Source organism: Nansenia antarctica (genome assembly GCF_963989245.1).
Source record: "Nansenia antarctica genome assembly, chromosome: 6".
Taxonomy (NCBI): Eukaryota; Metazoa; Chordata; class Actinopteri; order Argentiniformes; family Microstomatidae; genus Nansenia; species Nansenia antarctica.
The window spans coordinates 43,751,298-43,776,361 of NC_137676.1; the positions used below are offsets into that span (position 1 = coordinate 43,751,298).

The 25,064-nt window shown below is 41.4% G+C and overlaps 2 protein-coding genes across 3 annotated transcripts; one reads left to right on the top strand and one right to left on the bottom strand.

Annotated features, from left to right (window-relative positions):
* Nucleotides 1–5,676: 5,676 nt before the first annotated feature.
* LOC308160577 (BTB/POZ domain-containing protein KCTD20-like) lies at nt 5,677–8,743 on the top strand (the record flags this gene model as incomplete). Its single annotated transcript, XM_080534520.1, has 5 exons — nt 5,677–5,779; nt 7,125–7,245; nt 7,619–7,816; nt 8,082–8,192; nt 8,439–8,743. The coding sequence occupies exons 1-5, from the start codon at nt 5,678–5,680 to the stop codon at nt 8,741–8,743; spliced, it is 837 nt and encodes a 278-aa protein (XP_080390646.1). The 5' UTR covers nt 5,677.
* Nucleotides 8,744–9,622: 879 nt separating this feature from the next.
* LOC308159586 (serine/threonine-protein kinase 38) lies at nt 9,623–21,225 on the bottom strand (the record flags this gene model as incomplete). Of its 2 annotated transcripts, none has more annotated exons than XM_080533403.1 (13): nt 9,623–13,263; nt 13,411–13,505; nt 13,704–13,799; nt 14,042–14,165; nt 14,913–15,030; nt 17,159–17,220; nt 17,546–17,648; nt 17,757–17,911; nt 18,129–18,252; nt 19,188–19,271; nt 19,488–19,610; nt 19,782–19,833; nt 21,092–21,225. In XM_080533403.1, 13 exons carry the CDS (start codon nt 21,220–21,222, stop codon nt 13,124–13,126), a joined length of 1,407 nt encoding a protein of 468 aa, XP_080389529.1. In that variant the 3' UTR covers nt 9,623–13,123. The 2 variants fall into 2 exon arrangements, with proteins under 2 accessions (XP_080389529.1, XP_080389528.1); XM_080533402.1 differs by having other exon boundaries at nt 17,537–17,648; nt 21,092–21,222.
* Nucleotides 21,226–25,064: the final 3,839 nt, after the last annotated feature.

A 25,064-nucleotide genomic window follows, 5' to 3' on the forward strand; every position in this document is an offset into this window, starting at 1 on the left:
CCATGAAATGTGAAGGGGAGGAATTCAAACTGCAACCAGTGGCTTTTAGTGTTAGTCCAAACATGAACAGCCATCAAAAATGAAGTACCTGTGGCCATATAGAAAAATGTTCATGACTTGTTACTGATGTCTGATTTTCTAATTGGTGTAAACTAATGGGTATGTGCCTGAAACACCATGTCTGTTGGATGAAGTAATGGCAGTGAACCCAACAATTTACTTAGAGTAGCATAAAAGACCATCTCGCTTTCTTGTTTACATGTTGTGTGTCCCCATGATTAGTGTTGACTTAAAGAATACACAAAATGGTCCTGAATTGGTTTTGTGTGGGCTGTGTTTGTTTGTGTCCTGTAAATGAGAAAAAGAATGCGTGCAAATGAAGCATGAAGAAGAGAAACATTCCTTGCCACGTTGTGAGTGGGTTTATTATTTTATTTAAGCACTTAAGTAAAAAAAGTAGGTGCATTTTATGTTATTATGACAAGACACGTCTTCTTTTCTCATAATGCCATGCGTATTCACTCTGTTGTGTGTTCTGAGTTTGCAGTCAAACATTCCCTGTAAACTGTGATCTCTGAAACAGGGAGAAGCAATGAGAAGCAGTCTTGCATTTGTGGTGTCTTGACAACTGTCTTATTTATCAGAAATGAAGTTTTAACATTGCCTTGTGGTCTGTTTTTTATATATAAATAAATGTAATAACATGAAAGTTATGATGTTCTAAAAGTGATTGTTTATTTGGGGAATATCAGCTGGACCCACAGCACTTGACCAACACATGCACACTCACTGACAAACAATAAAAATGTTCTGTGCCAGGCAGAGACGTGAAGGTCAAAGAGTGTTCATTTCCTGTAGATTAATTTGTTGGAAGCCAGCATGGGACACACGTTTTTTGTTCCGTTGGAAAATTCATTCATCAGGTCTTCATTAAACCCATGTGTAATATATAATCTCTATACCTGACCAGCATGAATCCAGCCTACAGGAGTAGGCCCACATGTCCACTCAGCAAGCACAAAGCAACCTACAGGAGTAGGCCCACATGTCCACTCAGCAAGCACAAAGGTTCTGTGGTCAGACACGACCGTGTCTTTGTTCACAACCCCAAAGAACAGGGGTTATTCCATCAACATCGCTAAAAGAAAATCCAGGTTTAGTCTGACAAAGTCTCGCGAGAGTTCCTAAAGATATACAGGCATATTCCGATAAGTCTCGCGAGAGTTATCAAAAATAAGCCAGGATTTTCCTTTAGCGACGTTGATGGAATACCCCCCAGGTTGTCCCAAGTGATTATATAAACAATACCCTCACCTTTCTACTACAATAAGGGTTAGGGTTAGGGTTAACAGGAGGCTTTCTTGTTGACCCCAAAGTAGGGAAAGGCAGACTGGCCTCATGCTGCAGCTGGAGAAACGGCAGCCATCAAACATTTCGTTAACAATGCATTTCTAAATGTGATGTTTCATATTCAGGCTCTTTGGTTTTATTAGGGTTATCAGTTCAATATATTTCCAAAAGTGTGTTGAGAGTGAGAACATTTTTGAATTGGAATCCTGTAATAAGGAAACATATTCAATGCATAGTCATGTGAAAACATTAGGACACCTAATGAAATATTTAGTTATTTTTAAAGAAATAATGGACATGGAGGTGCTTAGTGGTGTAACACACTAAGCATCGATCATGTAACCGCAGGGTTCCTGGTTTGATTCCAGCTGCAGACATGTCCTGCATGTCAGCCCTTCTCTCTCTCTTACCCATCCTTCTTGTCAAATCTCTACTGTCTCTATCGCAATAAAAAGGAAAATATGAGGGGGACTGCCCCACTCAGAAAAAATAACTTAAAAAGAAATATGGACATATCAATATTCTTTCAAACAATATCTATAGATAGAGGTGATGTAATTGAACCAAAAACAATGAAAATGTAACTCTGTTATCATTTATTTGGGTTAAATTATGAATATGAAAAAAAACAATAAAGATGCCAATTCCTACTGAGGAAAAGGTTAGGACACTCTATGCCCTAATAGCTGGTATTGCCCCCTTTGGCTGAAATAACCTCATTAGACGTTTCCTATAACTGTCTACCAGTCTCTGACATCGACTGGGAGAAAGTTTTTCCCACTCTTCCAGACAGAATTATTTCAGCTGTGTAATGTTTGAGGGGCGTCTTGCATATAGACTAAAGCCCATTTCAAATCACCGCACAGAATCTCAATAGGATTAAGATCCGGGCTTTGACTTGGCCATTCCAGAACTCTCAATTTTCTTTCTTTTGAGCCATTCATGGTGGATTTACTGGAATGTTTTGGGTTATTGTCATGTTGCATGGTCCACATCCGCTTCAGCTTACATTTTTGGACAGATAGTCTCACATTTTCCTCAAGCACCCTCTGATACAATAAAGAATTCATGATGGATTCTATGATGGTGAGCTGACCAGGCCCTGCTGCAGCAAAGCAGCCCCAAACCATAACATTTCCACCCCCATGCTTCACAGTTGGTATGAGGTTCTTCATTCTCAAATGCTGTCTTTTCTGTTAGTGTGCCCAAATAATTCAACTTTGGATTAATCTGTCCAAAGCACATTCTAGAAGTCCTGGTGTTTGTCTAGGTGGTCTCTGGCAAACTTTTGTCTTGCACTGATGTTTTTTTTTTTTTTTTTACAGCAAGGGTATCATCCTTGCACACCTCCCATGATAATCAAACTTGTGCAGTCTCTTTCTGATGGTAGATGCATGTACTTTGACATCAACTGTGGCAAAATCTACCTGTGCACTTGTGTCTCAAAGTCTTACGTCTTAAGTCTCTCCTGATTGAAATACTTTTGACTTGAATCTTGATTATAACATGTTAAATGTCACTTGGCTGAGAAGAATCTGAATGGGTCTATGGATGGGTCTATCATCATATCCACTAAGAACCATCATACCCTTCAGGAACACCTTTCATAGTTTGGACAGGAAGTCTTCTGCCAGCCCAGGACGTCCTTATTTGGGCATGTCATAAAGAGGTCCTTATTTGGGCATGTCATTAAAAAAGCCGATAGGTTAGCTAGCAGAACATGGCCTTTGAGCTATCCTGAAAGTACATCACACAGACTGAACGCATGTATTGGACCGGTGTGTGTGTGTGTGTGTGTGTTTGTGTGTGTGTGTGTGTGTGTGTGTGTGTGTGTGTGTATGTGTGTGAGAGAGTGTGAGTGTGAGTGTGAGAGAGTGTGTGTGTGTGTGTGTGTGTGTGTGTGTGTGTGTGTGTGTGTGTGTGTGTGTGTGCATGCGTGCGTGTCTGTGTGTGTGTGTGCATGCATACGTGTGTGTGTGTGTCCATGATATTGCGAGACTATATCCAGAGACTTCTTTAAGCATCTTGCGGTCTGCTCTTGGGCTGAACTTGCTAGGACGGCCTGGCATGGCGCATGTTGGCAGTTGTTTTAACTTGTAAATTATTTTCTGGACAGTAGAATGACTGATTTCTAATTGTTTGTAGATCTTTTTAAATTCCTTCCCAGACTCATACGCATCTACAACCTTCTTTCTGAAGGCCAGAGAGCTCTTTTGATCTCACCATGGTGATACCACTCACTTCAACAATCAAGAGCAAACCAAACTAAATGTCTGAGGTTTAAATAAGACAACCTCCTCCAAAATCTTCTCTAAAGATGTTCTACTAATTTTCACCTGATGTGGTGCACTTAATTCTAGGCATTTTAAGTAGTAATAAATGTGGGGGTGTCCTAACTTTTTGCTCACTGGAAATGTGCATTTCTATTAATTACATTTTACACATTTTTTATAATTATTATTTTATTTGTTTAGTTAGATTACCTCCATCTCTCAAAAGTGTTAAACTGAAGATCAAATGTAGGCTACATATGTTTAAATCTATTGAAAAAGACAAAGGGTTTTGGTGTCCTATCTTTTTCACATGAAGGTATTCAGAATGCGCAGTTGCAGCTGAGAGGCTACGGCTGAATATGACAGCCGCAACGTTCAGACCATTGGTTCATTGTACCGTTCAGGGTGCGCACGGAAAGAGCATAATCGGAGCACATTTGAATAATTGTGAATGTCTTTATCATAACTTGAAACCTCATGAGGTGGCACATTTGAAAAACTGAATCGACGGAATCGTCAGCTCTGTCATAGCCGCACCGAGGGTATGAAAGTGACGTAAGTTTGAGACCATTATCTTATATGCAACATGTAGCGACTTGTCCTGCGCGGTTTCGTTCAAATGACTCTGCATTCTCTGTTGTACAAGGTAGGCTACGCGGAGCCTATTTGATCAATACATGTGATAGTCTACTGTAATAATGACTCGCTGGCACAAAAGCAAAACGGCTGTAAGCTATTTGGTCTAATATGTCACATGCTCTCATCATGTTTACATTCTCCAACGCTACTGCGATACAATGTAACACCTTGATCTAACCCTACTGTGATATAACCCTACTATGATATAACCCTACTATGATAGAACCATATAACCCTGAATTACTCCTTTTATTAGCCTAGCGATTTGGTTAGCTTGCCATTTTATTTTTTAAACCAGCTTCCTTTGATGATTCAGAGATGTGGACTTTCTGGCTGAGCATAACAGGAACTGCTGCTGTTTCTATTTCGAAAAGGGGTAGCCTACAATTCCTTTCATACCCATTGACAAAGTCTTACAAAACATGTCATGATATGTCTTTTAATGTATATTCGCCTATTTTGACTGCTTAATGATATGATTACACTGCTCAATGATAATAATAATAACTGGGATTCTCAATTCATGACATTAATTATATTGACGAATGCAACTATTCCAATATATCGTTGTGATTGCTGGCCTACCTCAAATCTACAATCAGTTTCATTGATGAATTTTCTTGTTTCTAGGCCGTTTGGTGATAGCAATACTCTTGATATTCAAACTGTCTCTAGTTACATGATTTTTCAGGTTCACACCATTTGAAATGTAATATTCTGACAGATATCAGACGAGCTGACCCTGAACAGACCACTATTATCATCCTGTGATGTTCCTTACAGACCTCAGAACAGCCAACCCTGCAGTGATCCCAAAGTGGCCAGATATACCCACAGAGGAGGAGATAGAGGGATAGAGGAAATACGATTAGGTGAGTTACCATTGTCTCACAATTCCCTTCCATTCCTAAATAAATCAAGTGATACTCTAGAATTGCCATTTCAACTAATTAACCATTTTCAAGTTAGATTAGTCTATTGTTATACTGTATGTACTAGGATACAGGGGAATGTATGACAGTACAATTACATTTTCAGTCACAAGCTCTCTTACTGCAAGGTAGGTGGAGAAGCTGAGAGATGAGCGGACTGAAGGAGGGCAGGACAGACCCGATGCCCATTCACCATGAAAGAGTTACCCTGGTTGTAGATGGCAGCCATTTTGTTGTGGACCCCGCCACTTTCACTGCACACCCTGACACCATGCTAGGAAGGTAAAGTGGGAAAGCTTTAATTTAACATTTAATTTATGCAATTAATTGATTCACTAAAGTATGAGTCAGCATACATGACACACACAGTATGGTCTTGCCAGTAACAGAAAATATGTTTGGGTTTGGGTTCTATTTTAACAGTGAATTGTTAAAAATAATGAAGTATGCCGATGCATAATGGCAGGGTTTTGTCATTGCAGAATGTTTGGCCCAGCGCGACAGCACAACTTCACCAGATCCAATGGGAAAGGCGAATATGAGCTCACAGATGGCATCAGTGCCAGCATCTTTCAGGTCATACTGGTGAGTTACTACTATACACACACACACACACACACACACACACACACACACAAACACACTGACAAAGAAGGCCTCAACCAGGGTTCTAGTTATAAGCTGAGCTTTGTGGGGGTCTAAAAAATAACAGTGCGAAATGTTCTCATGCACGCGCGCGAATCATGCCCACACAGCGTTGGTACTTACAAGTTTTAATTAGCCATAGGCTACTCATTTCACCACATCAACTACACCACATGAAACAACAGCTATAAGCGATAGTCACGGGTATCTCGGCCAATAATTTTGATGTTTTTGCTATACAGTCCATTCACTTTCCCTGTTAGCAACACATTGTCCACATCTCCATTTCCAGTGACATCGCACCTGACATAAATAATCATGTATGCTCGTCCATGAACAAGCAACAAACAACCTTCCTAGCAATACGCGACATGCTTTATCGGTTATTTTAGATAATGCACATATTCGTTGCCTAGCAACCTAGATGCTCTATTTACAGTTTGCATTGGCTGCGTTCGTAAAATCGCTTTGGAATCTGATCAGCTCTCATGGAATGCCTCTTGTCCAATCAAATTACTTGGTCCCTTTATGACGTTGACCCAGTGTGCGCTCCGGCATTCTCAGAGCAAATTTACGAACGCACTTTACATTGTGGCAGTTGATGCACCAGTGTTTTCGTTTGAAAACGTGGGATAGATTTGTCTGTAAGTATCAGTATTTACATGTTACAATAAGGTTAATGTAGCTAAAATATACATTCTAATTGTTGAGTTTATATTTGTTGGTTTGATGTTGTTTGATGTTGTTATATTTGTTGGTTTGATGTTGTTAGTGGCCTTTTTTGGGGCTGCATGATAGCTAGCTACTGAATGTTTTCTTCTCAATAATCGTGTTTTCACGTTCGCAAGCTCTCAACGATCATATTCTGCTGTTGCACAATATTCTACTGCGCCCCATAGTGTCTTGGTGGTAAAGTGCAGGCAGTCAAAGGCATACTGTCATTCACAGGAGATTAATGCTGGTGCGCGTAGTTCTTTTGGAAAACGTGTTTATTTTAGAATATTTATCATATAAATAAATATAAATAATACTCATTACATTGACATTTATGATCAAATAATGGTTGTGGTAATGTATTATTAGCGACCCCCACAGATGTATGATTTTACTGCTTTCATGGGAGCTCAGACCTTCCTTATGGGAGCTCAGCTCCCATTGGCTCCCACATAACTCGAACCCTGGCCTCAACCCAACTTAACTTTTGTCATAATGTTTTCGTCCGTGCTCTCTAGCTCTTTTAATAAGGATGGCAGTTAATTCATTCCACTGTGTCTGTCTCTTCCAGAACTTCTATCAGACAGGTGTTATGACGTGTCCTGATGGAGTCTCAGTGGCTGAGCTAAGAGAAGCCTGTGATTACCTCTGTATTAACTTTAATGCCAGCACAGTCAAGTGTCGTGATCTCAGTGAGTATGGCCACTCATCTTCATATCATTAGAAACCATTTAGTAACCATTAGTAACTGTTTTTTTAACAACACCCAGTGATGTTGAGTGATCACATTAAGTGTGACAAGAACTATCAGACCAATTAACCCAGGTCGGTATGACATGAAGATGTTAATCCTTGGTATGCTGCTTCAGACTGGATGATCAATCTTAGGGTAACACTGCTACCTGTTATACAAGTAAAAATATTCCTTAAACACAGAAGTTGTTGCTGTCCTTTATTTTCTTACAACTGTATGATTAGTACCACAAATGAGTGCTGAACATGAGCACTGTCTGTTTGAAAGTGATTAATTCAAACCCTTTGTTTAACTTCTATCTCTGTTCTCAGGTGCCCTGCTGCACGAGCTGTCCAACGACGGGGCACGGAGGCAGTTTGAGGGCTTCCTTGAGGACCTGGTGGTGCCCGCCATGGTGGCATGTGCCCAGGGAGGGGAGAGAGAGTGCCACATCGTGGTCCTGGCCGATGATGACATTGTGGACTGGGACGAGGAGCACCCTCCACCCATGGGGGAGGAGTACTCCCAAAGTGAGGCTGCCAATCAGTATCCCAGACACCCTCTTATTTATTATATACAAATTAATATAATTTGTCATCAACCTCCAATGATTTAAAAGTATGGTAATATAACACTCCCAATACAAATAATCACCAACCTCCAATTTGGTATGAGGAGTACTCAGAGAGTCCCTCTGGCTCTGAATATGCAAACTGAACTGTGTCAATTGACACACCTGTGACTGCCTGTCAATGTTTATCCATTGCACTGATGGTGTGCCTCACTTTGTAATAGTTTTGTACAGCTCCAAGCTCTACCGCTTCTTCAAGTACATAGAGAACAGAGACGTGGCCAAAGCCCTGCTGAAGGAGAGGGGTCTGAAGAACATCAGGATAGGAATCGAGGGTGAGTTGAAAGACTTTATTTCTTATGCGAAGATGGAGAGGAACCCGTGTGGTGGAATTATTGAATACTGCTGAGGTATACATGGAATAAAGAATGATGAAGTCATAGTTCAAAATAGCACCACAACCTTGGCTTAAGTACCATAAGTTTCCTAAGTGTTCAAACTATTCACCAATTGACATCCAAAGATTGACCTTGATAGGCCATGTCATTGTTAAGTCTACACATTTGTCCCATGCGGCCCAGGGTATCCCACATGTAAGGAGAAGGTGAAACGGCGTCCAGGCGGCAGATCAGAGGTAATCTACAACTATGTGCAGCGGCCGTTCATCCAGCTCTCCTGGGAAAAGGAGGAGGGGAAGAGCCGTCATGTGGACTTCCAGTGTGTCCGCAGCAAGAGCGTGCCCAACCTGGCAGTGCCAGGGGATGGGATGGGGGCAGCCTGGGGGGGCACCATGCCCACCCCACAGGTGGACGAGCTGGACAGGCTCAATGGCCCCACCCTCTCACGACTCCCCCCACTCTCCCAGACAATGACCAATGACAGCTGAGGCTGCCTCCTCTTCTTGAAAGCCAGTCAGATCTGCTGCTACCCTCTCCATCCTCATCAGCATCCTGAAGCTCTTGATGGATTATTTTACCTAATGTGATCGAAGAGCTGTATTTGTTCCCTATGGAATCAAGCTTGTTGGTAAGGCCACAGGACTTGTACTCTGTAACAGATTGCACATTTTAAGTAAGGGCTTGTATCGTTGGGCATGTTGATGTCTTGCATCTCTGATCATTGCAAGACTTTTCCTCCCATACTGAGGGCTATGTTACTGTTTTAAATGGCACTTTTCTTATTATTTGGAATGTGATATTGTTATTTTGAGTGATACTAGCGTTATATGCCAATCATGTTGGATTATAAGGGAAAGAGAGCTTTTATACATGTGGTCTATGTGCAGTATGCAACTTGTTTTATGTTTTGTTGTGTCGTCTGTGTTACTACATGTGTTTAATATGTATACTGTGCCTGCTGATTTTGTTACTGCTGTAGGCATGTGAGATGTACGACTATGAATGAAACCAATACACTTACTGTACATTCCATTCTAAATGTTACCATGGCAACATGACGACATAATGAAGAGGACCACATAATGAAGTTCAATGTGTCAGTCTTGTGACAGTTACTGTCACAAAAACATTTCCCTAAGCCTGTTGATTCTATTCTATTAGTGTGCCTTGAGTAATTAAAAAGCATTATACTTAGGACTTATGACAGATGTGTGAATACTGTACATGTCTGCCATGTGCCCATACATAGCATTGTGACATTTTTTTAATGGACAGCAGGAGTAAGTGAAAGAATCCTGTAAAATATTTGAAATTTGATTTGGCCACAGACAAATAGGAATGAGGCAGACACAGAATGAACACAGGTGTTTTTATTCAATGCTGTTAAAGTCTACCATCATAATAGTGCAGGTAATTATTGCTACTAACAGTGAAACAAGCTGTTTGCTATTGACTGGCTAAATAAATGTGCTCTTTGAAATAATTAAATAATACCCATACACACAATGTTAAGGCAGAGAGAGGCTATACCATATTCAAATGATGTATGGTGTGAAGTAAACTCCCCAGACTTTTGACATCTCGAACATGCAGTACTGCCGGTTCCTCAACCTTATGGTAGTACAATTAAGCATTGTTAGAGTAACAAGTCAAAGATAGAATATTACCTTGGGGGAACATTTGTGACACATTCCCAGAAACACCTTGGTGGAATTGTAGACTGCAGTTACTGCAGCTGAAATGTGCAGTCAAAAATCAGTTGTAAGACTATGATCTTCTGTTGGAACTATAGAATGGTAGCATGGCCCTGTACTGTAGGTCTTCAGACTAGGGAGGTGGTAGACTAGTAACTGGGACTTTCCATAATAAGGCTTGAGGAACTGGTTTGTCTTGCTAACAACTCATCTTAACCCAGATTCTTCTGAAGTGTGTAGATTATCCATGAATAATGCTAAAACATGAATAACCTAAACCTTTTTGTCCTGATGACAGCTTGAATGAGAAGGAATCACCAAAACACACTAAGTTAAAAATATTTTTTAAATTTAACAAGCCATCTAAGAAGTTCAGAGGTCAAACTTCCCAGTAAGTCCCATTAAGGTACAATAATGGAAGTCGACTGAACAAACGAAAAGTGTCTTACATTTGTCTATAAACAGAACAGATAAACAGTTCTCCAGTGAAAATTCATAACTCGCCACGTATGGCTGGCTAGCCCATTCCACCCATGAGATGACACTCGTCTCCAACCCTCTATTCAGAAAGGAGCCCTAGAAAGACTGCATTGCTGTGCAGTGTACTTACTACAATTAGATTCAGACACAAACAGATATTAAGTGCAGAGTTATTCATTGTCAAATGGCAGAAAATATACAAAAGAAAACCCACTCACCATGTTAAAAACGGTGATTAAATATACAACACACCCTTCTTATAATTCAATGATTCTTAATTAAAAAGGTTTGTACAGTGTGTTTTCGACATCACGTGTGCGCCAGGGAAAAACAGCATAGCATACAAACACACATTCGGTTGCTACATTGCCCCTTGTATCAGTGTGTGTTTAACAATCACGATCCGACTATTTTTACTGAGCATGTCATCATCAATCCCTCTAAAAGACACGCAAATCACACACACCAAGCAGCATAAATTAAAAATAAAATTATTCCAGGCAATCATTTGCACTTCGCCACCTCATCCGCCCAATACTTAAACACAGCATGCAGCAGGATCATTCGGACATCAAGCATCAATAAAAAGGTAAGACTTGTCTCCAAAAACATTGTTGCTCATAAATGCCTGGATTCTATATCTCAGTGACATCTACTACTCAACTACCGAAACACTGTACATATATTTAAAGAAAAGACTGACATGACATCCCCCCCACACCGCCCCAATATGATACTAACCTACCACTCCAGTGGTTCAGGCTACATTCCATTCAAATGACAGCATTTTGGAATCATCATGGCATTAAATTCATTCTCTACACATTGGATTACATTCGGTTTTAAATTACAGCATTTGGGATTGTGTTTTAAGGATAGTCACATAGTCCTGGTTACAGAGTTAGTCTGAGTATGTCCTCCTACCTAACCTCTTAGCTTCTTGAAAAATAACAACATTATACGTGACATACACATATCCTTGACACACAACTTCAGACAAATGCAATGTTTAAAGTGAAAGTCTCTCTCCAACCAAAGTTGCAAAAAACCTGACAGTAACAGAAAGATAGACAGCATGAAGTGAAAAGGTGACATTGGCCCTGGCCTAGGGTCACAAAGAGCACACAACCAAGTGTGTCCCAATACTATAAGGTGCTCCCTCTCCCCTACTCTATTCTCCTTCCATCCCAACTGAATGCCACCTACCCTGTCAGTGGTCAGAAAGGGATAGACGACTAGGAAAGATGGAGAGAGAATCAGAGTAGAGGAAAATAGGGCTGTCATTGTTTTTGTTTGTGTCAAAGGTTTTGACTAACCTCACATTTTAGTATTAGGTTTTGCTCTCTAACTAAGGACATGTATTTCTACAAATGTTCTAAATAAGCTGAATAGTCATAGCGAAGGTCAATTCAAATCAGGAAAAATGTTCAGTTAGATAGGACAGTATTGTAGGTGCTTCAATTATCACAAGTAGATGATTGCAAAACTAAAGGAAGACTCTAAAATGCTGGGCTTCCAAGAGGAGTAGTATTCCATTTCAAATGGAATCACATTCAAAAGAAGTGACAGTGATCCTATTGCTATAAACATTTGCATGAGTCCATGTATAAAACAGCTCCGCAATTGGCGGTTGTAAGAAGTGACTATATTTTACATGGGAACAAAACAAATAGATGAAGACTTAAATAAGACTGGATCATTACAACAATTAGGCTAGTTCAGCTCTCAGTCTTTGGTTAGGAGTTGCCTTGTTACAACAGACACTCATGTTGGAAGCACTTTAGCATCAAAGATGCTTTTAAAGAGAGCCTTAAACAATAACATTAAAAACAGTTACATAATCCCTGAAAAGCATCATGATCACTTCAAATGACACTCCATTTCTATGTTTTTACTGGGGAAAGCATTTCCAAAAAGATTGAAGATTTCTATTGAGTCCACTTTATCTGAAAAAATGTTGCGTTAATATAAAAGTCAATTGAAAATACAGAGCTAGCCCTTGACAGAGAAGCAAGGCATATTGGATCCCAGCCCCTTGCTGGTCCCACAGCGAAAACGTACGATGACATGCTGGATTTGGAGGGCAAAGTAAAGGATGCTGGTAAATCTGAGAGGAAGTCGGTTGAGTGTGTTCAGCTGGTGTAAGAACAGGCTCTGGGCCTCTAGGGTTAGTGTGATAGTGAAGGTGAATCAGCCTTGGACGAGCTGGATCAATGCTAGTCAAGACCAGTCCCCAAACTAAGGCAATATCAACAACTTCAAGACCGCTCTTTGGTGGGTCCCACACTTAAGTTATGGGAACATTAAATCCTGTGGTGGAATGGCATACAATCTTGGTTCAGAACAACTCCGTGAAAACGTGAGGCCCCTCCATATGCAATGTATGTGGGACACCTTACAGAACTTCCCCAGGATAAAAAAGGTGTGGCTTGTCATTGACAGAGAGACTCCTTCGACAAGACCCACATAAAGGGAAGAGGAGAGTCCCTAAAGCAGGATCAGAAATGGGCTATTCTCCATTTTCACTGCGGCCCAAACAAGCTTGAAGTGGGGAAGATTCTTTTCTACCTCTGTTTTGGAGAGTTGGGAGCTGAAGGAGAGTTGTATGTTCCATGGTGTATTCCATTTAATGCCAGAGGATTAAATGGAATACACCAGGGGAGTATAAAGTGAGTTTGGGGATGGATTCAGACTTCATCTCTTTCCTGATTTCATGTAGGATGGGATGGCCCCTCGGGCTGTAAGACCCTCAAAGCGCTTATAGGTGTAGTTGATGAAAACCCAGTCCTTGTTCTTCAGGTCTGCCTCAGTATGGTTGGACACCACAGGGGCAGCTGTGGAAAGGAAACAGGGGGCTATTGAATGTCACAAAATATCAACTACACTAAAGATGGCAGTGTTAGTCTTTGTTTTAGGAGACATTGGCCTGTTGAATCATGACTGTTGCTGTCCACTGATGTTAATGAGAATAAGCAAGGTACCTGTTGGCTGGAGGATGTCTGAATCCGGGAACTCGTCAAAGTTGGACGTGTCATCGATGCTTTTGATTTCTATAGGAATGGCAGCAGGTCTCTCTCTGTAAGAACAATAAGTCCTGACTTTAGAGCCTAACTGTTTCTCTGGTAACCGGACACACAGTGAAAGGTCATTCTAATCTATACTTCGAATGACAATGACCCTGGCATGCACCATTGGAAACAATAACTTACTATATATATTCATACCACAATGGTCGTTGTTACAGCAAGTTATGACATATGACGAGCCCTCCTACCTGATGTGGTCGTAGTCCACACCCTCAAAGAAGGCATTGCTCTTGATGTCCTCTACTCCTGTGGCGCCGATCCTGTGCTCCTCTTCACAGCAAAACCTAGAGGGGCCAACAGGAAACATAAGTTCTGAGGTTCATCCTCCATGCTACAAATGAATAACTTTTCATACCCTTGTCTACATGGTCATACTGCTCACAGAGGTACAAAGATTTGACACTGGTCAAGTCTCACAACGCTAATGAAAAGCAGATCAGCATATGGCAGAGACCAAGAAAGGCAGGAGTTGATGTCAATATTATGAAAATTCCAGACAGATTCCATGTGCAACTGACAGTCCCACCTGAGAATGAGGTCCTTGGCCTTCTCTGAGATGGGCACTTCCGGGGGAAAGGTCAACGTCTCCCGCCAGTTCATCACCTTCCTGTAGGTCTCCTGGGGGGTCTCAGAGCAGAATGGGGGATAGCCTGGAACACAACACACAGGTCAGCTTTAGACACACAAGCCATGAGGATGTAAACACACAAACAGTCATAGCCTAAGGCCACATCCACACAGAGGCAGAACCAATCTTTTTCTTTAAAAAAAAAAGTTTCCGTAAACATGAAGTCGTCTCAAGAAATATGTGTCCAAACGAAACCACTGAAAATGCTGTAATGCTGCCACAAATTACACCAAAAACAGAGAAGAAGAATGGAGCATGCGCAAAACTCATAACAACCCTGTAAGGCGCCGTTGTTGTTGTTGGCTGGGTTAGCGCATGCGGGTTAAGGGAGAGGTGGGGCTATGGCATCATCGGTTCAGGAAAGATGCGTATGGCTTGTAAAGACGGAAATGCAAGGGTGGCGTCTTCAGATTTGTTCACTCTGGGACCTGGTTTTAAAAAGTAGCTTATTCAGGCTCCCAGAACGCGGTTTCGTGTGGACGAAACGTCCATACGAAAAAAAACTTTGGCAGATCAACCCAAATTCGTCTCCGTGTAGACAAGGCCTTAATAGCATGGCTTCTTCTGTGACATTTGTCCATAAGGCAATTACATGACACTGACTTTTTAAAAAGCTACCGGTAGAAGATGCCCTTAACCACAGATCTGGAATCAGATTATCCTCGATCCCAAACCTAATCTGAACAATTATGGGAAATATATGACTCTGGACCAGAGGATAAAAACATTTCTACATTCTCCTTTTCAGAGCAGATTACTGGGATCTCACCTATTAGCATCTCATACATGATGACTCCCAGGCTCCACCAATCACAGAGCTTGTTGTATCCATTCTGCATGAAGACTTCCGGGGCAATGTAATCAGGTGTTCCCACTGTAGAGAAGGCCTGGATAGATGGAAATTAAACACAGGAAATTAAAACTGTATTACTTATTCTTGTTATATACACAACAATATACAGGCTCAAACCTCAGCAGAGAATTTTTTTGGGTCAGTGGGGGAGGAGGAGTTAGCGCTAGCGGTGCTAAATGCATAGCGCTAGCACTAGTGGTGGTAGATGGATAGTGCTAGCCCTGACGGTTGTCTATGCACGTGAAGTAGCAGCGGCCCTGACCGTAACACCTGCATAATTACTAAAACAGGTTGCTTACCGTGACTGTGTTCTCCATGCTGTCTGGAATTGGAATTGTACCTAGCTATTTCAACAGCAGCGGTGTTTAGCAGACAAGAAGACAAGCTCGCGTATCATGTGACTTGGATGAGACGTAGACCCCCCCCCCAATTATTATAGTTTTTTCCAAATCTACACAATGATTACCTATTTGGTAAAAACTGTGAATTTCGCCGAAAGGTGACAAGTTTGCACCCCTGATATATACATCTCAAATAAGCTAGTGTGTTATGAACCTGCTAGATCTCTAAGATCATCTGAGGCTGGCCTTTTAGCAGTTCCCTGAGTGAGCACCAAAGGTGGTGAGGCAGCATTCGCTCACTATGCAGTAAAACACTGGAGTTTGCTGTCACGAGAGGGTCTAGGTCTGCCCCGTCTGTATCAACTTTTAAAAATATGCTGAAGACTTATGTTCTGTTCGGCTTTTAATCAAGTGTATTTTAAAGAGTTACGCTTTTTAATGTGTTTTTTTATTTTATACTGAATATATAAATGTATTATTGTATCTGTATTTAAATGTTATATGATGACTCTTTTAATTTTTCACTTATCAATTGTTATTTTATATCATGTGCATTATATCAAGTTGTATGAATATGTGCTATAGACAGGGGTGCACATAACTGGTGCGCCAGTGCGCATGCGTCGCCAAAATGCATCCTGCGCGGCAGATCAGCCGCATGAACGCGCTCTTGCGCACCAACAGCTGGAAGCGCTGGGAGAGGAATTTACTTCCTCAAAATCCAACTGCTGACTGCTGCATCACTAAGTAACTATTTGCCGTCCCCGACGAGTAATCCATCGCAACAGTCGACCGACGACGACCACGGCGACTCCCCTCACGAAAACATTCGGAAAGTATCGTAAATCGTACTTTCATTCCGCGTATCGCGTATCGTGGATCGCACGGTTATCACGCCGCCACGTGAAAATTCAGTCCCGAACAACTCGGCGCTAAAAGGAAAAACAACACCAAGGGACTTCACGTTTCTTTTCTCTGAAGCTTTCAAACGTTCAGACGTTTGTTTTACAGCTTCATTATCGCACCTAGACCCCTGACCCAGGGAATATGGTTGGGAATTCTATTAGGAAAAAAAAAAAAAAAGACTTTGTTGCACAATCAAAATAATGAGCTATTTAAAGTGATAGCCTAATAACATCCTCTACCATGGTTGAAATTGAGGACAGTGATAACAGCAGTCAAGAGAGCAGTGATGATGATGATTAAGCTTGTAGCATAAATAAATGCTTAGGCTGTAACTTGTTGTTGAAAAGTTGATTTCAGTGTTTACAGAACAGAGCAGTGCTTAAAAAGATGTCAGTTGATTTCATTGTGTTTAAAGAACAGACATTCAGTTAGTGCTTAAAGAGATGTCAGTTGATTTCATTGTGTTTAAAGAACAGACATTCAGTTAGTGCTTAAAGAGATGTCAGTTGATTTCAGTGTGTTTAAAGGAGTCTGACATACTTTCATGCTTAAAGAGCAGTCATTTGATTTTGCATTTGTTTCTTTTGTTTTGCACACAATCATTTGTTCGTTCATCTTTATTTATGAATAAATGTTGTTTTGCTAATATAAGTTATCCATGTATCCCTTTTTCATCCATCCTGTGGGACGGGTCGTGACTCGCGAGCTCGGGGAGCACCAAGCAGCATCCCTAGGTGCTCCTCTGAGCACTGGCCCCAAAAAGTTATGTGCACCCCTGGCTATAGAAATACATTTGCCTTGCCTTGCTATATTATAACTATGCTATATTATAACAAGGCAACATAACTACTGAAATGCAAGTGTATTTGTGCAGGAATCCACATGTTCAATGTGTGTTCACTTTCTGGGACTCACCAGCTGTCTTCTGTTTCTTTTCCAAGTCTCTGCTTTCCTTTTGGAGTTCATGTTATTGAACGCTGCGAAGAAAACACAGTTAGGTATTAAAATGATGTAATTGCTCAAGAAAATTGCCTGAATGAAGTAGACCCATTCTAGCATTATTTCACTATTGTAAAATGAGCCCCAGTTAATCTGCTACAGTGCAGCTTAATTAATCAAATGTAACATTGTACAGTTACATTTCATATCAAGTTATCTTTACAAATCCAAAACAAAATGGTCAGACATGTCAAATTAATTAGTAGTAAAACATTTCAATATATATATATATATTCAAAATATGTTTAATATTGTTAAAAAATGAAAGAAAGTGAGTAAAATGGGATGCCTGACTTTGCTTACTGAAGTCACTCGGTAGGCTATGGTTGAGGTTCTTGTAGAACTCGGTGCGATGGGCCCTCTTCAGACCAGTGCATAGACCAAAGTCAGACAGCTTCACATGTCCCTGAGACAACCAAACACAGCCATGAGTAAAACTGCTGTGTACTCTGCATGTACTGTGTACAGTGTTGTATTTGTCCATGCTTGAGCATGCATATTAATTCAATCTCACCCTGGAGTCCAGGAGCAGGTTATCAGGTTTGATGTCTCTGTGAATAAAGCCCAGTTGGTGTATTGAGTCAATGGCCAGAACTGTCTCTGCGATGTAGAACTGAGTGGCCTCCTCTGTCAGAGTATCCTTCTTCATCAGCAAGGTCATCATGTCACCTGTAGGGGGAGCACATCACAAACCCAATGGACATTGAGGATTATTCAATGTGGCCAAATGTTTAGTGGTGTTGCAGAATGAACTGTGTTGCAGAGATTATTCTGTGATGGCAAGCTGTCTGTTCTACACAAAACATGTGTCTCTGTAAGACTGACTACACCACGCTCCTGAAATAAATGGTGATGGGCTGTTCTGGGGTTAGGGAGGCAGCCGTACCACCAGGCAGGAACTCCATGATGAGGTAGAGATTCATCTTATCCTGGAAGCTGTAGAACATCTTGACCACCCAGAGGCTGTCTGCCTCAACCAGGATGTCCCTCTCTGCACGGATGTGGCCCACCTACAGCACACACAGGGAGACTTCAGACTTCAAACTAACAGTAGATGAATGGATGTTCCCAGGATGGTCAAAGCATAAAGCCCGGGCCACACATGCTGCGTGAGCGTCACAGAACCTCTTGCTTTTCATTTCGGAGCCCACGTTAACAGTGTAGAGCAGCCACACAGCCCGCTTCAGCCCGCGTGTCTCATACGCGTCTGCTGCGCCGTCATCTAGAGTCTTGGCAATTTTTTCTGTGTGACGTGCAAGAAAAATGATCTGTTGATAGTCATGTTGAAAGAGGTAGAAGCCGCACACTCAGGTTCCAGATGCAAGAAAGTGATTTATTAAGAGAACGGTTTCGGCCGTAGCCTTTGTCTAAAGTCTAAAATGATAGTCATGTTGACATCATACCAGCAACACACATTATATAGTTTCAATGTAAATATGTCCTAAAAAATGTTTTTACTCAACGCTTCCGCTATCTGTTTCAAATTAAAAGCAGTATAGGTATTATAGGAAGTCATAGCAGAAACCTCACGTAGGCTATAATTACATTATGTTAATAAATTAAAAGAACATCTGGTGAAGGGCAGTATTTTTCTGCTGATCCATATATCTCTTTCTTTCCCTCTCCACTGGCAGTAGCAGTGCAGGAGCGCCACAGTACAGATGCTGTCTGTGTGGACAGCGCACGCATGAGAACTGCAGCAGCTCCGCGACACACACTGCTGAGGTAGAGGTAGCCAGCGTGGCCCTAGCATAATGAAGAGTGACACCAGAGGAAGCATCTGTATATTATCATGTGATCAAGTGCAGTGAACTGGAACCTCAACTTGTCTTTTTCAAAGATAGGTCATTGTACGAATGTTGAAGTACCGTAACAGAACACTGAACAATTGTAAATTACCCTTCTAGGATGCATGGACTGCTGAGGTTCATAGCTGTCCTCTCACCTGCTCTTTCTCCAGCATGTCGGCCTTGCGAAGGATCTTCATGGCATACACGTGGCCCGTGTCCTTCTTCTGCACAAGACGCACCTGGAAGCAGAGAGAGGACCAAACACGTGAACTGAAGAGCTGAGCAAAAGTCTCCACAACCACACAGTGGAAGTATGCATTTGTGATTTCAAATGGGTATCTAATTTTCAATGCAAGAGAAAAAACATGAACAGATGGCTGGTTAATGATAACCAGGAAATCAGTAAGGCAAAATAAACAAGACTTTGTAGCGTTAATATGTCAAGGGGTGCCTACCTCTCCAAAAGCTCCTCGGCCAATCACCTTGAGAGATTCAAAGTCCTCCAGCCCCAGACGGGTGCGTTTGAGACGTAGGAACTCAGTCTCTTTCCTGGCGTGCTGGGAGCGCCGGATACGCTTCTGTACAGGCAGAGAGAGAGACCAATAGTTAGTGTGTGTGCGTCTGGAAAATGTTTGCATATGTGTGTGTTAACAATATGATAGTATGATATCCAAACAAAAATGTCCTGAAGCACAAAGCACAGCTAACCGTCCAAAGTGTGTGTGTGAAAATTAACTGTTCCCACTCACATCGTCATCTGCCAAGCCCTCTTGATCCATCACCTTCTCCAACTTCTGCTGCCTGGAACAGAAACACACATTATTATTTCACTCAACTTTTGGTGGAAGATATATACTCACAGTATACTCAAGAAAGTACAATGATTCCATGATGAGAAGGACTATCTTGCTTTGAGCCAAAAAGCCAAATGGATCTATTATGCATATTCATTCATCTTTTTGTATACCTTGTATGAGAAAGAAGAAACCCTATGTAGCATATTCTTTCAGAAAGCAAATAGATAGGACACTGCTGTTCATAGATAAGCTACTGCTTTTCAGTCCTAGTGCATACAGATTTTCATTATAGGTCAGCCCCAACACCTCGATAGCCCCTTCCTTCTCTGTTCTCAGCTGAAACTGCCCAGATAATGAGACCGTGTCATATTGCCTTTTTAGGCTCCAGTGTTAGTAGAATGAGTGGTAGGAGTTGGATGGGTGCCACTTCATGTGTCATACTCACCGTTTATCAGCTTCCTCTTGAGACCGGCACACAAACAACAAAAGCTGTGGTGAGACTGATTAAAACTACTAGACTTTAAATTCTCTACTGTCTGCTGTTCTTTTGCCATAACCCCAAAGGTGACCCTGTATTTGTTTTTGTCCCTCTATGGAATGACATGAAAATCTTAGAAATTCTGGATAAATGGATGACATTTATTGGATGACTTATTTTTCTTACTCGGAGACTCCACAGTGACTCAGGAGTAACACTGCAGGAAAGCTGGCAATTACCCATTTGAACCCATGCTCTAAGATACCATGTTCAGAATTCTCACACAAATCAATTCAAATTGGCCTGTCACTGGGCTGCGGCTGTGCAGACTGAGACAGGGTGTGGTTGCCCTTGAATAAAGGTTGATTTCACTAACATTGAAGAAACACCACAGAGGATTTGCATACAAAAAGAGCATACACATCTACTAAGGAAGACTGAAAACAGCCTGTACTACTTAACATGGGATGAGATCAGCCCAACATAAAATATCAGGAAAATGGCGTCTGATCTTTATGATAAGATGAGGGAATAGGCAAATAGTTCCTAACATCTAATGGAGTGGCCTCCAATCATCAGCTAATAAAAGAAAGAATCAGAAATAACTCTAAGAAATAATTGTAAGACAAAGTCTGTAGAACCTAGACAGATTGTCATCATATGTTTCATAAGAGTGTAGAATTCAAGAAAATAGGCATTGTACTGAACTACTGACAATTGAGGGCTCTAGCACAGCTGTTCATTTGCCAGGGAGTGAACAGGTGTGGTGTCGTGGTAGGCTCACCTCATCTCTCTTTCCTCATGTTGGGCGATGAGATTACTGTAGAAGTTCTCCAGGGTCACTTTGGCCATGGTCACACGCTCCTTGGTGTGGTTACTCATCGAGGAGCAGGAACTCTGACCTGTCATTGCCATGTTTACCTGAGGGACGCACAAGGACAAGTATGTTTGAGCAGTGTGTATCCTAACAGCACCTACAGCAAATCTACTAACATTTTGGTCAGGTTCAAGACTTCAAGTCCCAGGAAAGGCGGTTTGATTCCTACCCAGGAGCCCTTGTAATTGTGCTGGTCCTCAGTATGGCATGCTATAACATTGCACACTTTCATATGGTCATATTTTGCTATTAACTTTCACTAGACCTTTACAAAGTGCTGAGATTTCTCTTCTCAAAACAAGTGTCTCAAAGGTTAAACACAAATGGTCTCTGAGCTTTGGGACAGTAACTCAATGTCCACTCAGCCTCAGTATGTTCTGCATGGCTTAGCAACAGGGACACTGCACCCTTGAGGTGGCAGTTGGAGGAGGCAAGAGGAACCAGCATGCCATTTAGATAAGAGCGCAGTGTATCAACTAGGTTCTTGATTTGTGTGTTGCTGGTTTCTATAAGGTCAGGGTAATTAAATTATCCGGACACTCAATGGAGCACTGAATAAGGAGGTAATGAGGAAGGGCTGACTGGTGCCTTATCCAGAAACATGAAAGTCGAGGAAGCCAGTCTTCAAGTCAATATTATTGTGACAGTGCAGCTAAAAAAGTAATGGTTTGGGAGCAAACTTGATTAAAGGTGTGGAGTGCCTACTGTAGTGGGAGTAGAATCGGTGAACGATAACGTTATATTAATGTTACGTTCATAATGTTACCTTGCCTAGAATGCCTCTATATCAGAGCTGTGACTGCTTCCTACCAAAAAAGACAGCCACTATAAATACTGTCAAAGTGGAATAAAGAGTTGCAGCATCCCAGAAAGCTAGATTATGATACCTTCACTTGATCATAAGTGAGAGTCGAGGTGACAAATCAAAGATGTCATCAGCTCACAACAATCTAACTGGACCTGTAACGTTAAACAGCAGTTTATTTTATTATATTTTTTTTACACAAGTTTAACATGCCAGCTAGCAAGCCCCACTAATATGTTAGCTAACTAGCTAGCTACCACGCTAGCTAGATGATAACTTAATAGTAGTCAAGCAGACGTCCGATCTTGGTCCTAAATAGCTCACCTCCGTAGCCAGCCCACCGCACATCACCCCATGTGTGTTTGATTATACATTTAGTTATGATAGAACTAGTTGACTTGCTAGCTAGTTAGACATGTGACGTTAGCTTGCTAGCTGTTGACGTTAGCTGTGACAGCTAGCCAGCTGGTGTCTGATTAATTCCTGCAATGAAAAAACGTTCCAGGGAACTTTCCATGCATGTTAATGATATACATTGGTACAGGAAGTGTACCTTTGTAATTAGCCGTCGTTCTTTAATAACACATTGTTCTCAATAGAAACATTTCTATAAGTCTTGAAAACAAAACGTTTTAAATAGATATAATATATGTTTACCAACGAGCACAACTCAACAAATTAGACTGACCCCCCGTAACTCAAACAAGGGTAGGGGGAAAAGTAACTAAACAATGTTCTATAAAACAAACCCAGAACATACACATATATGCCTTTAAACCTTTGATTTCACAAAACCAGTTGACATTTTCTTTAATGTTCATTTTTAACGATACGTTTGTGTATGGTTCTCTTACCTCCGCTAGAACGACCTCTCAGTCTCAGCCCTGAGCTCGGCTGCGTGTGTGTGCGTGTGTGTGTGTGGCTGCGTGTGTGTGTGTGTGTGTGTGTGTGTGCGTGCGTGTGTGTGTGTGTGTGTGTGTGTGTGTGTGTGTGTGTGTGTGCGTGTGTGTGTGTGTGTGTGTGTGTGTACGTGTGTGTGTGTGTGTGTGTGTGTGTGTGTGTGTGTGTGTGTGTGTGTGTGTGTGTGTGTGGTTCACGACGAGCCAGTGTTTCCCTTTCGTTTTGAGCTCATGACGTCTGATGCCCAACAAAGCGCGATGCGCAACGATTTGATCCTCGCCACTCCTCTTTTCTCTGCTACAACTATACACTTACACAATATTGGAAGATGATACTTTAACTAAAGTAGTTATGTAATATTTCAGACTATTCTATACATTGTAGTGTATTGCAGTGACTGACAACTGTAGTGTAGGGGTCCCTACACTATAATTGCCTGGTACAATTTGAAATACCATACAGATATCTAAAACGTTTATTATTATTATTATTATTATTATTATTATTATTATTATTATTAGGCTATTTTTATTCGGATTTGTATATTTAAATTGTAGATGAGATCTATATGTGGTGAATTTGAGCTTGTGTGATCATGTTTTTCAAAATAAGAGTCGCCCTTATTTGACATCACACTGATGGCAGCTCCACTAATAAATCATTTGTTTTCATTTGATTTGGTATTCATATCTTAATCAAATTAAAACTATTGTTTGTTACGACGATTATGAACCTTATGCAACAGTGTTAACATAATTGCAAACAGATGCCAACGATTGCATTTTTGAACGGAGCCTCGGTCTGTACTTCTGCGACGGAAGTGGGAAAACCCTACGCCTGTCAACTCCTTTTTCTCAACGCGGTCGTGTGTCGGTCCACCTGCATCAGCTGATTCCAGGACACACACGAACACAGCTCCTGCAGCTAGTTGGCGAACTGGACCCGGGTCGGTCAATGCTGCTTGTTTACTTGTCATATAAGCTTGCAGAACGGCCCGAGGACGTGATCCGCACAGTAGACTGTGGAACCAGACCGCGACAGAGCGAGGCCATTGCACTGCTTCCGTAGAGTCGACTCGAGCAGGCAAGGTAAGATGTTTCCGAAGGACAAGTGCAGTCAAGTTGTCCCTTCTCCTCATATTCCTATTCTTTACGGAATCGACACGTTTCTGTATGTTCTAATGTATGGCAATGTCATGTCTGTCCTCCAGCTCGATGTTGTTTGTCATTGATTATACCACTTTGATTTTATTACTTGTCAGCCTGGCTTAAAGGACAACATGAACTGCCTTACAACAATGTTCAGGTCTTATAGCCGGTACACATAATACACAGTTACGATTGTCATTACATACATACATAGATAGATAGATAGGCCTACACTGCATTTGCTCAGCATTGAATCTCGAATGATTCCCTCAATTCAGTCAAACCTTGCATTTACAACATGCCTCGGTGCTGTTTTGCAAGGTAATTCTACCAGGAAACATGTGATAATAAGTAGGTTGAAGAGTTGTTCCTGTGTATGATAGTGCACAGTTAGTAGTTGCAACTGCAACCCGGGGCTTCACGCTCATGTCCCACAAAAAAACATAGACGAAACAGAACACACCGCCCCTAAAACCTGCTACAATATCTTACTTGTTTGTTGTGATGAAGTTGAAATGAAGTCAAAATACTCACAATAAGAGACGTTTTATCAGTATCCCCTGTTTTTCTACATCGGTGGTGGTATATTTCCTAGTGCCGGGTCTTGCTCACCCTTTCCCCTCTTCAAAATAAGAGTCTTCCACCTCCCGCGTTGCTTTAAGACTGACAGACAGCCTCGCTTAAGACTCTTATTTTGATGTGCGACTTGAGGTAAAAGAATGCGCTTAGCATTAGCTGGCTCCTAAGTACACCACCACAGCTACAGGGAAACAATTATAAACCATCATTTCTGGTGAATATTTGGACTTTATTTTATTCAACTTTTCGAATCTACAAACGAGCAGGATATCTTGACCCAGATTTTAATTCAGCAATAGAGTTGTGTTTCCGCAGTCATAATGCTTACAAAAATAGTGCCAAAAACTCTCTCTATTCTCTTCTCTTTTTTCCACTTGAAAGGTCCAGCCCAGTAAAACTATTGTTGCCCCACTGTGGATTCCCTGTACTTGAGTGGGGTGGAGGCAGT